Raw genomic sequence first — 16,775 nt, 5'->3', positions numbered from 1 at the left:
TTTTGTGCTAAGTAAGGGACAAATTTCAGAAGTAACTATGCCAGTTCTCTGATGTTCTGGGCTGTACAAGTGCGGGGTTCAACCTTACCTGGCTGGGGATCTATTCACTGTTGAGTTATACTCATACAGTACCTTACAACTGAACAGTGGGTCAGGTCACAAGATTATTTCTCATTAAAGATCCATTTTACCAAAATAGCCATCAAGTTTTCCATGTTCTGTGGTAGATTCACAGTGAGGTGTTCACTGGAAAGGACTTTGGAAAAACTAAAGTTACACATACAGAAAAATGCAGCTCTTTGGTGATAAACTTCCCTGTGGAGCTTACCCAGGTCACAGAAATCCTCGCGTGTTTGAGCCATGAATCTGTCAGAACTCAGGATATGTGTGTTTTTCTCTTTCAGTATGGGAGCCTCGTGGAGTGTGTGTTTGACAACTAGACCTGGTGAAACCTTCAGTCTTCATCTGTTACAAAGTCCAGTGTTTGTGGGAAGGTAAAGGATTTATTTTTCCCAAAAATTCATCAGTGTAAATGCATTTGTCACACGATTTGATTTGGCTTCAACAGCTCATCAATTCCCTATGAAAAGGTACTGCAGTGGAAAATCCCCAATTATCTATAGCCAAACAACGTTTACTATTCCATTGATCAGTTTAATCCTTCCATATTCATACGTTTACGTGAATGGGTTCTTGCTGTCTCCCAGAGCTTAGCTGAAGCAAGCTGTCCTAGCCATTCCCAGCACATGAGGAATCTCTGCTTTTGTGACAGGAAATCTATTGCTCCACTTAAGTTTAATTAGAGCACAATGACATATGATGAGTTTACACATCAAAGCCTAGAAACAACTCAACAAATTGGCTCTAGTCCCAAAGTATATTTTGGGATCTGTATTGAATTGGGATGTTTCACTGTATTTAGTGGGAATATGTGAAATACAGGGTCAGGTTCTCAGGGTCTGTGGTACTATACCAGTTCTTACCAGCTAAGGCTCTAGCCCAAAAAAACTGTGTGTAAAGTTAGATTTAGGTTCAGATCAACTTGAATCCAACTGCATATTCTGGATTTCTGTACTGGCTGATACCCAGAACCTGTGGCAATGTGTAAGTTAAATAACAAGCTGAATCCTGTGCCATTCTATGGTTATGTTTCTATTCTCAAAGTAGGACACAGACTTGGAATCTTCCTACCTAATTTAGGCTTGTAACTGCAGGATCTATATTACAGTTCTTGGTCTGCTACTCCTGTGTTCAGTGGAGACAAGGGCAGGGAGTAATTCAGTGAACGTATTGTTCGAGTCACATTTTGGAGTTGCTTCTTGTTCTCCTGGTTGGAGGGGGAATGCAGGACCTCTACTGACTATCAAGAGTATAATCACCTCCTGTACTCAAATGCCAAAGAGAGATTAATCCAAACCCAAAAATGCGTGGAGCTGATGCCCAGCATAGGTTTCATTGCAAAGAGAAAACGATATTTTAGAGAAAAAAGATTGGAAGGAAACAAGAGAGTAACATTTGGAAGCCTTGGGACGTCCTGATCTGTATTTTAAACTGAACTTTTTAGGTAAAGCCCTAATCAGCACAAGTTGGGTGCTTGGAAATTGAGCTAGCAATGGACTAGTCAGACTGAGGCTGTTCTGAAGGGTCAGCTCTTGATCTATATTTCTGCATTTTTGTAACATCTTTCTGCCCTGCATATGTTGGGGTTTTGGCAATATCCAGTTCCTGTAGTGTGTGAGACCGAATGGCTTTTATTAAACAAATATGAAAACCCAGAACTGGAGTCAAACAAGCAGAATGAAAAGATGGCAGCAGCGGTATAGAGCCAACTTATTGCCCTCATGATGGAAGGATGTGTTTCTAATTGCCCATGAAAGCTAATGGAAGCCATATTTTGGCTGTGAATAATTCCCAGGAGGGATCATAGTGAAGTCTGACCTCATCTCTTGTACTTTGCTGATAGAACATATCAAGTATTCAGAAGCAGACACACCCCAAAAGCTCAAAGTGCAGAAACCAGTGGTCAGGTTCAGATACTAGAGGACTGTGTGAGCTTTACTGGCACATCACTGGCCTGTCAGAGGCCACTGCAGATCCACCTTCATTAGGGTGTATCAGCTGTGGGAGGAGTGAATAACTGGCAGAGGGTAAAGGTTGTGATAACAGAATCCAGGAGCAAAGTAACTAAGATTTTTCCTGTCCACAAAACCTCCTGATACCACACCAAGGTGTGTTGATAGAAGGGGATGTTTGAAAATTTACTCCCGTCAACACCATCTACTTCTGAGTTACCTGTAACTAAGAATTGGAAATGCCACTTCTTAACGTACTGTCCATGAAATCTTTCCTAAATGTTATACTCCTTCAGTCCCTAAGGTCTTTATTCCAGACTCTAGTAATAACCACATCAAAGTTAATACCTTAAATGTTAAATTTGATGCACCTTTTGCCTTTCTGTTATGTGTATCAGTCCTTCTTGCACTGGATAAGGCACTACCAGCCCATTACAAGCCACCAGGATTCCAAATAGCCATATTGCCATTGGCATCACCCATTTATCCATCCTGGGATAAGTGTTGCTAAAATGATTCTGAGTAAAGTCACAAATGAACTACACAGCACACATTTCAGATGTAAGGAAAGATGTCAGTATGACTAAGCAGGAGAAGGATCCTGATATGTTCTTCCAAGGTTTATGCCTATTAAGCCTATTGTGTATCTTAGTAATTCACATCCTCAGCTCATGAGGTGGAAGCCCTGTCCCTGTTGCGTACTTCCTTAAGGCAGTCGTCTTGTTCCCCTGGAGGCTCGAAGAGCTTTTCCTGCAGTGTCGTCAGAGCCTTCCTGAGGGGCTTCCATCACACGCAGGCTGTGACTCACTGTTTCTGCAGGTCCTTCAAAACCAGTGCTCCAACCCTCGCCTGCTGGTAGGGGGTGTGCTATCCTGTGTGCTCCATTAGCCTCCACAAAGCCAGGCTCATAATGCTGCCACCTCCTCCCCTTCCCATCCCACCTGCTTGGCTCATCTGCCTCGTTCTGCCTCATCTTGTGACTTGTCACTAGTCTGCCTTGTAAATTCTTTGTGGCAGAAACTTTTTCGTTAGCTATGTATATATAGAGCCTGCCATGATGGAGCCTGGATCCCTGACTGAAGAGTATGGGCACGGCTCCAATACAGAGAATAATGCTCGTATGGCAAGGCTTTTTCTCACACATTCCCTGTGGAGAAGCAGCTTTGCCACACGAACAGCCCCCTCTCGGTTTACAGGATGTTACTTTTGACCCGAGATAGTTAGAATCGGAACACCAAGGTAGCATAGATTTCACTCCATCTTTCAGTAATGAACAGGCAAAAACCAATGCTGTGAGGTGCTCAGGTGTGACTTTGTGCAGTGAGTAAAGCTTGGTCGAGGTCCATCCCTCAAGAATAAAACACATTTTTGTCATAGCATGTTGCCATTTTCTTCACATAGAAGAATCACACTTTTTGTACCTAAAACATTAAAGATTTTCAGTGACCTCTGCTACTGTAAATCAGCATAGCTTGTTACAGCTCAAGCTGTGCTGATTTGTATCTAGTTATAGCCTGAGATGGAATTTTGTTTTGCTGAAAATACAGATTACAGTAGTCCATAGCCTGTTATGGTGGGCATTTTAGAGGTACATAGAGGGGAGATTTTCCCCACTGCAAGAAGAACCAGTCTGTGCAATAGACAGCCGAGGCATGCGATAGCTGTGGTGTTTATTCTGAAATAGATTTGGCCAAAGGACTTAAATTGCTTGAGAAAAAGAAAAAAATAATTCCAAATAAGAAGTAAGTGTCATAATGGGTGCTAAAATAACGCCATACACCTACTTCATTATTCAGTTCTTATTTATTATCTTTATTCTTTAGAGTACTGATGTAGAAGTGCTTTTTCTGAATGTTAATTTAGCTCTCTGCAGATGGCAACCATCTGCTAAATGACAAGTCACAGTATTTGATTAGCACTTTATATAGCTCGGATGGACTGAGTGATACAATATGGAAGTACAGCCATGGAGGTGAAACCTGTGGGGTTTGTTCTTTTCCTGTTACCGAAAATTGGAAAACTTCAAACTTATCGATGTTTTTGCCTGTCTTCTCCTATATTTATACATGTTAGTGCAAGCTAAAGCCTGACATTCCTAGGCCAGTTCACAAGCTACTCTGGAGAGAATGCCAACACTAGGAAATATTGTGGAATTCCAGCACCACTTGTAGCAGTTATGGGTGTCCTCGTTGTACAGTGTCACCATGGGGATGGACTCTCATGGGTGCTCAGGGGAAGCACTGGGAGCTTGCATGAATCAAGGAATCATGGCTTATCAAGCAGGAAACCCCCTCAGGGCTGTGATGCTGCTCTGTACACTGAGAGCAGCTTACACAGGGGTCTCTTCAAACTACAGAAAAATAATATTGCAGCACACCTTAATAGTATCACGATAAAGTGATCTTGCATGAACTGCACCCTTTTGTATTTTAATATTGTGATGAATCACAACTAACCTCCATCTGTCCATCAACTAAGCAAGTTCTGATTCATTTCATATTGTGAAGTTTCTTCAAGTTACGCTGCTAAACCTTAATTTGTTGGCCCTGTTCTCGCTGTAAAATCACTTTACACTTTTATTTCTGTGTTTTTAATAAAATTCATTAGGTTTTTTGATCTGTTTTATTTTGAGCAGCTACAAGGCTTGAGGATGGCCCCACTGCCAAATGCTGAACTAGTTCAGAACTCTCGGCAGTTGTATCGTTACCTGCTCCGATGCTGTCAGCAGCTTCCTGAAGAGAGCATTCGGCAGCATTACAGACACGCAGTCAGGCAGGTGAGACACAGACTGCTTTTCTGTTGGTGGAAGTGAGCCCTGTGGGGTGTTCTGGTTTTCTCCTCCTACAGGTTGGACCAACTTTTGTAACCCCTGGCACTTAACAAATGATTCTTCTCGAAGCCTGAGACACGAGTGGATTTGGATGATTATACTGGAAGTACATGAAGGAGCATTTCTTCTTGTTTGCTTTGAATCTGAAACCTTCTGTTTTCCTTGGTTCTTATCTCTAATCCTTGTTAGTCAATCGAGGGGACAATCATTCCTTACTTACTTAAACACGTCTTGTACGGTGAAACTTACTGGTTCCTTGTTGGTCATTTTAATATCTATATCCCCCCTGCCCCCAACCACCCCAGCTGGGTTAATATCATCTAATTGGTCATATGGAAGTAACTTCATGCCTTTAGTCATACCTGTTGTCCTGTGTCTTTCTGGTTTTAACATACCAGACAATTTCAACTGTTGTTCTGAATTAAAGTTTGCTGGGGTTTTTTTGCTGATGATGTATGAAAGGAGTGAAATACGTAATATGAAATTACATTGGACCAGGCTTGTTATGGAAATAGCACAGCCAGGTCCTACAATGTGTATTTGTATCTTTTCAGATAACTCTGTTTGCTTCAGGTATTTTCTTTGAGATTTAAGAGTGATCTTTATTTTGACAATTGTTGTGTTATGTTGGCTACTCAGTGTAACACTTGAATGTTGCAGAGTTTCAAGGTTCATGCCGATGAAGACGATCCTGAGCGAATCCAGCAGATTATTAAGAGAGCCATTGAAGATGCTGACTGGGTCATGAATAAAGTAAGAGCATCAGAAAGGGGAAAGGACGATGTTTTGCAAGCCCCAGTTGGTTGCTGTGCATCAGGTGCTTTCCTGACAGGGGTCAGTCCTCTCTTGGTCAGTTTTCATCAACTCCCAGAACCATTTATGTTTCTCTTGAATTTGCCTGTGGCTGTGCAGATCAGGGTCAGGCAACATAGGGACAAAACTGTGGTGGCTGGTTTCCCTGTGCCACAGTTTTCACCCAGCAGACAGACCTCTTCACTGTCACAGCACTGAAAGGTGCCACTCACACTGGTGTCCTAGATAAGAGTGGAGGCTGTTTACCACTAGGTAGCTGGAGTCACCTGTACTTCCTTGCATCCAAAACTGGTTGGGAGCATGATACCTTAACATGGATTTTGCAGAGTATAATGAAACAAGTCAAAAGTTCAGCTTGCTCTAAATATCTGTGATTTAATTTACTAAATGACTGTTAAGTCCTTTTCTCTGCCAGTCCATGAAATCCAAATGAGAATTGTTTCAGGAGCAAGCACAGATTACTCATAGATTATAAAATTATAGCGGTAGCCAAATCCCAGCAGTTACAGCCTAGGAAATAACTGTCTGGGCCTGGATCTGATTTTATTCTCCCTACAATTATGAAAAGCCTTATTCTGATTCTGCTACAGAGGCTGTAGTCTGCTCCATTGGAAACTGGAAATGGAGCTGTGAGAGGAGGGTCAGGTCACAGTGCCTGCCAAGCAGCATTATTGTTATGTTATTCTATAGTGTAGAGGGAAAGCCTATCAAATTTCAATCCAGCTTAAAGGAAACTGAGATCATTTTATGTAGATCATGAAAGGGTTGTAAATCCATGTTGGGATGAACTGTGGTTCTGGTTATGTGCTCTTCCCACAAATAATTCTTTCCTTTTTTTTTTTTCCCCTTTTTTTAGTATAAAAAACAGAAGTAGAAGAGGATGATGAAGACAAGAATGTCATTGGTAAAGAGCCTTAGAGGACTTGCAGTCAAGCCCAGTACTGTATTATAGTTGTTGCCTGGAGTTTTCTCTTGGATAATACAAATATAGTAATTTATGTCTCATTGGGATATCATGAAGCTAAATTAATATTTCTGAAGCTATTTGGGTTTGTAGATTAAAAGGCATGCTGTAGGTTCCAAGTATTACCTTGTATATTCACAAGTTTACCTTAAAATCCAAACTTGTCTGAGCTTTAAGTAACACAGAGCTCTCAGGAAAACTTCCTGAGAACAAAAATGTAATGGAGTACAAGTCATTAACAAGAAATAATTAGTGCCCTGTGTGGTTTCGTATCTGATGAATTACAGCAGCTCATCTGAAAGATCTGAATTTCAAGCCCATCCGAAACCTGAAGCACAGTATTTCCCACTTGCCTGTCCATGCTGTGGGTAGATCTTCATTCTTCACTGTAGGTTGGCAGTTGAACTAGTGGTGGCCTTTTCTTATTTAAAGATAAGTGCCTGTCACCCTGATCTCCAGACTTGCATGAAAGCAGACAGCACTCAGGGGGGGTTTGTGCACTGAATGGTGTAATTACTGCAATGTGCAATGTTGTACAAAGGCCTTCACAACTTTTTTCAAGATGTAATAAATGTCCTTTAAAAGTGGGAGTCCATCTCCTTCTTAAAAATACCATCTTTTCACTAACAGATTTTCATCAGGGAAAGCTCAGTAGAAACACCAGTAATCTAAATAGGGGGAAGAGTTCCCTTTTGAAACATGACCTTTGCTTTTAGCTGCACTTGGAACCTTGTGCCTCCAGGTGGCAGTGCCTGCTGTGATGTCTGTCCAAGTCTTCGGGTTTGTGTCTCCGTTTCCAAATTGCGGAGCTTCCCCACCCGCCAGAGCAGAGCTCCAGTGCTAAAGCTCGTCTTTTTTTGGCTCTAGATTCTTTTTTGGTTTTTCATTCAGCCATGAAAGAAACAAAAAGAAAATCCTCGCTCAAAGCATCAAGGATTTGACAAACGCTATAAAGGAAATGGAGGCCATAAGTGACCATTTATAGAATAAAGTACTGTATCAAAAAATTCCTTTGTCTCTGCTAACCCTAACCCTCCTCTTCAAGAGTTCCTCTCCTCTGTTTTTCTTTTCTCTGCCATTGCCACTATTGCTCCTCTCTCTACTCCGACATCTCTCACATCACCTTTAACACCCGCAACTTTATTCCTGTTCTATATATTCCTTACTTCTCTCTCACCTTGTCTCTCTACCCCACTTCTTTTTCCTCAAATCCTTTCGTGACAGGTCTATCAGAAGATACTCTGGCATTATGCTGAGGCGTCCTTCTGTTTAATTTCAGATAAAGCTTGAAGGTAATAGAGTTTCTCCACAATGTGTAAGGTGTAAGATTTTCTCCTTCACGTGAGGAAAGCCACTTGTCTTTCTACTTAAATACATTTTTTGGAAAGTGCAACCATTCTGGTTTAAGCTTTCAAAATAATTTGATGCAGAGCACAGAAAACTTCAGCCTTGGCAGCTGACAAGGAATATCCAATATAAAACTGAAGCTGTAAGACAAAAACTCAAGCAGATTTGAAAGTAGATATCTGAATGTGTTACTTCTAATCAAGAACAGCACATGGATGACCCATGCTGCACTCCAATTCTATTATATGTATTTGGTCTATAGCATGGAGATGCACTGAACTTTATGTCAGTGCAACAGTGAGAACTCTCAGACTCAGTAGGATTAACAGTGTATGGAACCATCCTAGCTTCCTGAACTGCAAATGTAGTGTGCTCAGCACCCCCCTATTGCTTTAATTGTCTGACTTGTAGTGTGAGACATAGTATTTTGTTCAGTTACTAAATAGAATGACTTGGACACATGCAATTATCCTTACATGCCTGTTATTTGATTTATGGATAGTTCAAGAGGGAAAGCACCAAGGAGCTGGAGGGTGCAGCCGTGGCATGTCTGCAGCTCCCAAATGGCTGAGGTGCCAGCTGAGCATGGGAGCACCACACCAAAGGTATGATAGATGTAACTGATATGTAGGACCAGAATCTGTGAATTTTAGACTTTGGGAACTGGTAAAGTGTGCAAATCTTAGCTGGGTGCAGAGGGGGAACATGGTTGCTGAGGCAGAAGACATCCTGACTAAATATTTTGACAGTAGTGATTCAGGTGTAGGGTAGGATGAGGTGTCTGAGGAGTTTTGTTTGGTTTTCTTCATACAAACATAATCTGCTTTTCAAAATAACAAAGCTTTTGATAGAATGAAATCTAATGTGAAGGTAAGATTTACTCTGTTATGAGTAATTTTCTTGGGACAGGAGAGACATGATGCAAACCACTATTTACTTCCTTTTAATAGTGAAAGTAACCCCAGTGTCTGGCAGCTATTCTTGTGTAGTGACTGTACTGAAGTCATTCAGCTGCATAGCTGAGGCTTCTATGTTTTCAAGACATCATATAAATTCTGTTCTTCAGCAGCATAATTTGAGACCAAAGATCTTATATTAGCCTGGTTGCCCTAATTTACCACTCACTGATCTGTTTGACCTGAGAGTTTATATGGTAAATTGAGTTCTCTTCAGTAGCACCCGGGGTCATCTTTGTTTGAGCCACCCAGCCTTGCTGAGACTGAAGAACTGTTCTATGTCCCACCAGTGTCTCTGTTGGGTGTCAGTGCCACCGTGCTACTGATTAGCTGCCAGTGGCTCTCACAGTTCCACTGCAGGAAGCACTTGCACAGTTGCAGGCATAACTTTGTTCCTGCTGCTCACAGGGGACACTTGGCTGGTCAGTCTTCTCCGTGGTTCTCTGGCAGTTGTAAAGAAAATATCAATGCCGAATAGATTGGTGCATCTGTGTTTCCATATCCAGAATCTCTGAAAATAAAGACGTTGGGGGCAAATTAAGTAATAGGGAATAAAAGAGACTGTGTTGTATACTGGGATTACTATTGCGGAGTTTGAAAGACAAAAGCTCACAGTACTCATTAGGAAATGAAGGATCATGTCAGTAAAAATGGACAAGCCTATTCATTGGTTTCATTTCTTCTTACTTGAAATGAGGAACCCATTTCTGTACTTGTGTACCATGCCAGTTTTGGTAAGTAATGGACTGTTGATAAGAATATACAGTAATGATTAAGGGCCCATCAGAAAGCCACGTCAAAGGCCTATTTTTCTGTTGAGCCCACTCCTACAGGAAGCATTCAGTTACCAGCTTCGCTTTCAGTGTGGCATAGTATCACCTGGCCATGCATGCATGCATGCCAGGGTTTTCCTGGTGTTTACACAAATGTAATAATTACATTGTGGAAACAACAGCTTCGCAGGTGGTTAGTGTAAGACCTTGAGTCAGTAACTTCTAATTACTACTCAATACTTGGAGGAGTTGAGTGGAATGAAGTGTCCAAAGGTTGTGTACAGGCAACTCTCAGTTAAGCTAGAGGGAGGTTCACAGAAGACTGGCTGTGTAAGAGAAACATTAGAACAAGGAAAAGACAGTTGGGAGACTTCTGTTTAATAGGTTGGGATCATGCTTTTAATTCTTGAAGTATGGAGAAACAGATTATTTAGATCACGATTTAGCTGAGGAAAAGGAGGAAAAGGTTCTTAGTCATTAGCTCCAGGTTATAGACTTACCAATGTTCAGTCTAAGGACAGAACCAAATTTGGTGCTGTTACTTTCTTACATGTACATACATATATATATATATATACACACAGATATAAAAACATTGGGAACATAAAGCTGAAATTGTGTGGAAATAATCTATCGGAACTAGATGATCTTAAGGTCCTTTCCAACCCTTACGATTCTATGATTCTATGATTCTATACATGATAAATATGGTAGTAACGTGTCTAGAAGGACTGGAACAATGGCGGTGGGATAGTCAACGTGTTTTGTTTGGTATATAGGATCTTGCTCTGAAGCCCACAGGGAAATGTTCAGGAGTCTGCTTTTGTTCTCACCAGCCTCAGAGCCTCACATAGAAGCTTTCTGTGTAGTGAAAATCTTCCCTGTTTTAATTTGTTCATATCAGGTTTTGGTATGGAGAAGATTGTAAATTTGTGGTTTATCTAAAATACAGGATTGCATTCTGCACTTAGCATGGTTAAAGACACATATTTCTGATCACATTCTTATGTCAGAGGTGTTACTGATTTCAATTCACTCTTGCCCTGAAAGCCATTTGAGCCCTGTGTGTATTGAATAGAATACTTGGAATGGAAATGCCAAGCCAGGTTTTGCTTAGCACCATTTGTCCATAACTGAATATTCTTTAAATCATTCTTTAGCTCTAGCACTTTGTAAACTCTTTTTCACTTGGTTCGTTATGTCACAGGCGTTGCTTTTTGTTCAGAGACATGTGAGCTGAAGAATTTGATGCTAAACAAAAACGTCTCTTCCATGGCGCTTGGCTCATTTTCAAATGTCATAAGGAAGTGATCTTTACTGTGATACTATAAAGAACAAGTATGCTCACTATTTCTGAGGAACAAATAACATTCACTGTGATCTTTAAGGGGAACAGTTTCTTTTTTGTGAATAGCTTTTAACTTGGCATTACGAATTGTGCCTTCATCTAAAGCTCTGATAAGATGCAAATGGAAGGGGCAGTGCAGCAGCTGCGAGTCTTAGACATTCAGTATCACAATATTCATTGTGAGAGCCCTTGACCTTAAATGTTAAGAATGAGTGTTTAGATTTATGCTCCGCAGTGTAGTGCCCATCATCCAGAATAGCGTATGTTTATTTGAAATGTGTGAGTAGTCTCCTTGTCAAGAGCTGTGTTCTAAAGCGAGTCAGTAACATCCGAGAACGGCTCAATGCTGCGCTGCCCGCTTGCTCCATTGCTTTGCCGCAGTCTTTCTGCCTGCTCAGGGGTGCTGTGAGGTTCTGTGGTTGTTCTTGAGCAGGAGCCAGCTGGCACATCTTTGAACTTGTGTATTATGTGATTAATTTATCTTATACTTCTGTCAAGCCAGGTTTTATGAAATAGTGTTAACTGAAGCATACACCAGTCATCAAGTACTGCTTTCAGCTCGTGATTAATCAGGCCAGGCACATTAGCTTTTCAAAAAACCCTGTGCTTTGAAGAGTATTTTCTGTTTTCCTCATAATTCTGTTTGATATTTAAAATAATTTTTTAAAGTTTAGAAGCAGACAGAGGCATCTGCCACTTGCAGCAAAGAGCTTACCAGTGTTAGTGTTATCCCTGATCCGAGAGGTCCCTGACCTTGCACACTTATTCCTCTAATCCCGCACACTTAGGCGTAGATTACAGAGAGGACAGTTCTGGAACTGAACGTCCTCAGCTGAAAGGCTGAAGAAGCTAACTACCATGTTCTCTAACTATCAACCTGAGTGCCTTTTCCCCCAGAAGAATCTGCCTTCATATTCTACATTTTGAAAAGGATTAACTTGATTTTTTTCTTTTGAATCAGTAACTTCCGTTCAGCTTTGTCTGGATGCTTTCCTGCCTCATATAAAACATCTTCTTTCAGGTGCAGCTCCATGGCATTAGATTGAACTGCCTCATCACATGTGTGCTTCATTCTGCTGGGGTCCAGCTTCATCTGTTTGAAAACCAGTGTGCTTTGGCCTTTTATTGTTACAGCTTATCTTTTGCACAGTCTTTGGTATCCTTCTTGAAGTTTAAAAATGCTGGTGTTTTGAGGAATATTCCCTGCCATCCTTACAGAATGGATTTTGAAAGAGAGAAAATTGGCAGCAAGTTCTTGCAGCTGATGAGGTTGACTCATGGGCTGTGTTAGGTATCAGCACGCAGGACTGGGATTTTCTCAGTCTTACTCTAGTTTTCTCAGCAGTCAGTTCATCTACAGAAAGTCAGCTGTACCTCAGATGGTACGAAACAAGGAACAAGGAAAACTGTTTCAAAACAAAGATCAAGTAAATTAGTAGTCTGGAAAATATTATATCATGATGGTGGACACGGGCAGAGACTGTATTTGCTGGAGACACCTCCCTGATACTCACCAATCTGAGGGCTGATTTTTCATGGCTAAAAATAGAGTGTTTAGTTTTCCACCATTGTGCAACTGCAAGGGCTGCTTTCTCTTTTATTTTCTGTTTTTCTCTCCTCTTTTAGAGGTCACAAAATGCTGTGTTTAACCATAGCTTACAGTACAGAATCAGACACCTGTTGAGCCTTGGAGACTTCCATCCCTAAAGAGCTCTATAGAGTTTGTCCTCTCTTAGCTGGAAACACCTCCCAGAGTAGGTTGCAGCTTTATGGCCAAGATTTTCAAAAGCAATTCTTGGATTGCATTTTAGATGCTTAACTTGGGAGACATAAAAAACAGTACTTAGTGATAGACTTACATATTTCCCTATGTTGCTGTATAAGCTCAGGAAAATAAGATCACTTCTTTGGGCTGCTCTTTCACATTCTGTCTTGTCCAGTTGGATTACATGGAGGGGTCTCCAGTTCATTGTCTGCACAGTGATGCACACCTGTAACTGCAATTAACAGTTGGGTTGTCATGGGCAAGGCAAGAGTAAACAACAGTTTATAGTGGATCTCGATATTGGAGTATTTCTAAGAACCAGTGAGGGCTCTTAACCTACCTGATTCTCTCATATACTCATTCGCTCCTGCTCCCAGTATTGTGTTCGTCATCGTACCTGATGATTTCGGTGCACAGAGCACCTCTCTGACTGTTTGGGACTCCAGTGGCAAGTAGCAGTAAGATGGTTATTCCCCTGCTAGCATGGCTCTGAATTAGGAAGCTGCTAAAATGGTAACCATCACTTCACAATTGTTTCAGAAGCACAGTTTAAAAATGTAGAGCTTTCCCAGCTGCCATAACGCAGCCTGCAGCAGTTCACAGCTACACTGTACCAGCTCTGGTCATTTCTAATTGATTGAATGCAGTGAGGAGGTAGCCAGTGTGTATAATGAAGCTTAAGAGATGAAGAACCAATCCCTGCCCTCTAACTTGTTCATTAACCTCAAAGTTAATTCATAAGGAAAAGGGCAGGTTTTATAGCTGATGTAATAATACAAAGCATGGGCACAACATGAGTGGTATGTAGCATGGAGGTAACTCGATGAAATCCTGTCTGTTGAGAGAGGAACAGGACCATAACCTCTTTCATCTAACGAAGACGCTTTGAAAGGAACAGACTGTGTTCCATACTGAACCTGTGATGAGCTGCCTTTATTGTGCTGTGGGGGTGTGCAGGGGGCTTATTCACCGTATAGAAAGGGGTTTCAATTGTATAAGTGTCTCAAAAAAATCACAAATCATAATTATGTAACTTTGCTCTGTACAACTCTGTAACACTGTAGGAACCTCTGGAGTTCATAGGGACTGTCTGTTAAAAGAAAAGCTGTGAGACACAAATCTGTCCTTGTGCTCTATCAAATTCTGTCTGGGTCTGTAGAGCAAAGACATTCTAGATAATTGCTTATCAGGACATTTACTTTTCATGCTGTTTATGTGTTCTGAGCCAAAGCCACTGAAATCAAATGGAAAAAGACTCCTGTGTACTTCAGTGAGCTTTCACCATCTCACACCATTTTTCAGTCTCCTGAATGCTGAAAAGAACATACCACGCTTAGTAATGTTTAGCAGAATTAAAAGTGAAACAGTTTCGTTTGTCAACATTTACAAAACCCAGTCTGGGTTACTCCAGGTGAGCAAAATTCAAGAGGTGGGTCTGATGCTGAGGATGTGCTTCAGCAAGTCAGCCTGGAGACTGGGAGCAAAGGCACTGCTCCTAGTTACAGCCTCTAAATAAAGGGAAGGCATAAACAGGCTTCTGAGTTTATTTGATCACTGATTACTTGCTTTCTTTTCCCTTCCATTTCCCATGCTCATGCTCTTTTTAGAAACGTATACATTAAAAGTCATGCTGCAGTCCTCTGTGCTGAAGAACTACATTCACTTTTCCTCATCTTCAACTTTGTCGATATTAAAACCTGCAGTCTACAAACTAGTTGATGGATCACTGATCATTAGTTTATACTGTGTGTATCTCATCTGTGTGTATCATCACTGACCTGGAATGCCTCTCTCATGGAAATGATCACTCATTCTCCATAGTACATTCACTTTTAATTCGTCAGGGATGGGGTTTCCGCAAAATGATCATCTAATGGAGTAGGAACTGATCTCACATGAACTTGTGACAAAACCCTACCATCAGCTATCATTTCTTAGTTCCTTATCCAGAACAATGAGACATTGTGTGGGCACAGACTGTGGGTATATCATCTCTTTGAGAACTCATCTCTCCTGATATGGTCATTCTACCACATCAAGATGCTGTTAACTGCAAGGATTTCTCTCGTGTCACTGGCAAGTCATTTCAGGATGCCAGTCATCTGTCTTTCATACATGCAGCTTTGCTCTTCCATTGAAAAGAAATGGGATTTCAAAAGCAAAACCATGGGAGGAAATGAGGATCAAGATGTTTTGTTGAGTGTGTTCCACTTCATGGAAATGCAGGAAGTATCGATCCCCAAAAGCCCTACTAGGATGATGAATAATGTGGGCTTTTTGTGAATTCTCAGATTGTTATTTAGTCTTAGAAGACTACATGAGAAAAGAGAAGGAAATAACATAGTGATGTTCAGCCTGTGCTGGTCACAGAGCTCTCTTGAGCTGCTTTAACCTTAGGGACAGTGCTGTAGAGTCACAGAAAATTCCCGTTTATATTCCCTTCTGCCTGGTTTCAGGTGACTAAGCCAGAACTAATCATCATGAAAACAAGGTGAGGCAAGAACGTGCTTTTAACCAAAAATCTTACTATTTCTGGCACTTACCAGTGCAGTGCCCAGTCTACATGAGCTCCTTTTGCTTTGGTGGCCATGCTCCAAGTACCTCCTTATGCAGTAGTTAGGCAAAGCATTTACACTGCATGAAGTGATTATTTTGCATCTTATCCTCTTGGGAATAGAGACAAAAATTGATATGGATAATAATAGCACCTGCTAATGAGTGTGTAACAATCCTTTGATGTTAGTGGTAGAACTGCTTATTGAGATTAAGCCCTGTGACTTTACCCACTTCATAAAGCCACCCATTACTTTCTAGAATCTGACCCTGCTGTATATCCACACACATTCTTCCACATCTCTATTGTTTATTTTTAATAAGTGACACTTCGAACTCCCGTGTGATGTTTCCCACTCCCAGCCTGCACTCTTCTATAATCCTGTGCATGATCTAAATTTCTTTAATGATTTTATTTCAGTTGTAGGATTTGTGCTGGAGGAATATTCCATAAATCCCAGCACTATTCAGTGTACCATTTCAGCAACCACCTCAAGTTCACATACATGTGGGTTTTGTTTGCTAGGCAGTTCCCAAGGAAAAACCAGTTGTCTTATTCAGTAGCAGAGAATCAGTCAGAATATGTGTGACTGTATTCCAAAACCATAGCCTTTGTATGAGGGTGGGAGCAGGAAGGCTTCACTACTAATTCTGATTAGGAGAAAGGGACAGATTCCACATGGGCTGAAAATTTTTTATTTAGAAGCTGTAGAAACCAGCCCCGTCCTCTTCTCCAAAGCCAAATATCAGATTTTTCACACTGTCTCTTAGGAGTAGTAAATATTGGTAAGTATCTCTGGACCCAGAGAAGCAGAGAAAATCTTCCATTCCGGAAAGTGGTAGGACAGATGGGTCCAACTGACATGTCTGAGGTGCCTCTCTCTGCCAGGCTTCGTATGGAGGTTGTATCATGGTTCATGGAAGGCTGGCACAAAACCTAAGAAATTTTTACAACACTTCTGATAAATTTAAGTCTGTCAAACCAGGTCGACCCAAAGAAATCCCCATGGCTACAGAAATGAGTGCCCTGCATTGCACAGGCAATCTGTGAGGCTGGGTTGCTGCCTGCTGGAAAAGGAGGCTGTGCAGAGCTGTTCCCAGACATCCATTTCCAGATCCACTGCTTCACTGGAGAAGGCTTATTTGTGGGCTTAGTGATAGTGCAAAGCCACAGCCAGGGCAGGTACAAAAGGCTGATCAGCAATGAGTGAGATTGAGCATTTCTAGATGTGGGAAATGTCCCTGTGGCTGTTTCCTTCTTGATCTACCCATGAATTTAATCCATTTTCTTATCAAACAGATAAGCAGCTGGGGCACTATCAACACAGAAATACTGGGCAGGTTTTGAGAGCAG

At 41.3% G+C, this 16,775-nt stretch overlaps 2 protein-coding genes across 9 annotated transcripts in view; both read left to right on the top strand.

The window, feature by feature from the left end:
- Nucleotides 1–16,775, top strand: part of LYRM9 (LYR motif containing 9) — a 47,299-nt gene that overhangs the window by 23,696 nt on the left and 6,828 nt on the right. For 3 of the 8 annotated variants that reach the window (XM_030472748.1, XM_030472746.1, XM_030472749.1), the window contains 4 exons: nt 405–494; nt 4,705–4,848; nt 5,563–5,655; nt 6,572–7,269. In XM_030472748.1, coding sequence (XP_030328608.1) covers nt 4,723–4,848; nt 5,563–5,655; nt 6,572–6,589 — 237 coding nt within the window. In that variant the 5' untranslated portion in view covers nt 405–494; nt 4,705–4,722 and the 3' untranslated portion in view covers nt 6,590–7,269. Of the gene's footprint in view, nt 1–404; nt 495–4,704; nt 4,849–5,562; nt 5,656–6,571; nt 7,270–7,395; nt 7,989–8,528; nt 8,809–16,775 lie in introns of those variants that run through there. The other 5 variants (XM_030472750.1, XM_030472747.1, XM_030472751.1 and 2 more) reach the window with 4 other exon arrangements.
- The window catches only part of NOS2 (nitric oxide synthase 2), a 34,624-nt gene continuing 24,445 nt past the window's right edge, over nt 6,597–16,775 (top strand). Inside the window, exon 1 of the mRNA XM_030472739.1 lies at nt 6,597–6,619. The gene's annotated coding sequence lies outside the window, so the exon portion shown is untranslated. The remainder of the gene's footprint in view (nt 6,620–16,775) is intronic.

Source organism: Strigops habroptila (assembly GCF_004027225.2).
Source record: "Strigops habroptila isolate Jane chromosome 13 unlocalized genomic scaffold, bStrHab1.2.pri S16, whole genome shotgun sequence".
In the NCBI taxonomy this organism is placed as follows: domain Eukaryota; kingdom Metazoa; phylum Chordata; class Aves; order Psittaciformes; family Psittacidae; genus Strigops; species Strigops habroptila.
The sequence above is the reverse complement of the archived record's forward strand: the minus strand, read 5'-3'. Positions and strand labels throughout refer to the sequence as shown.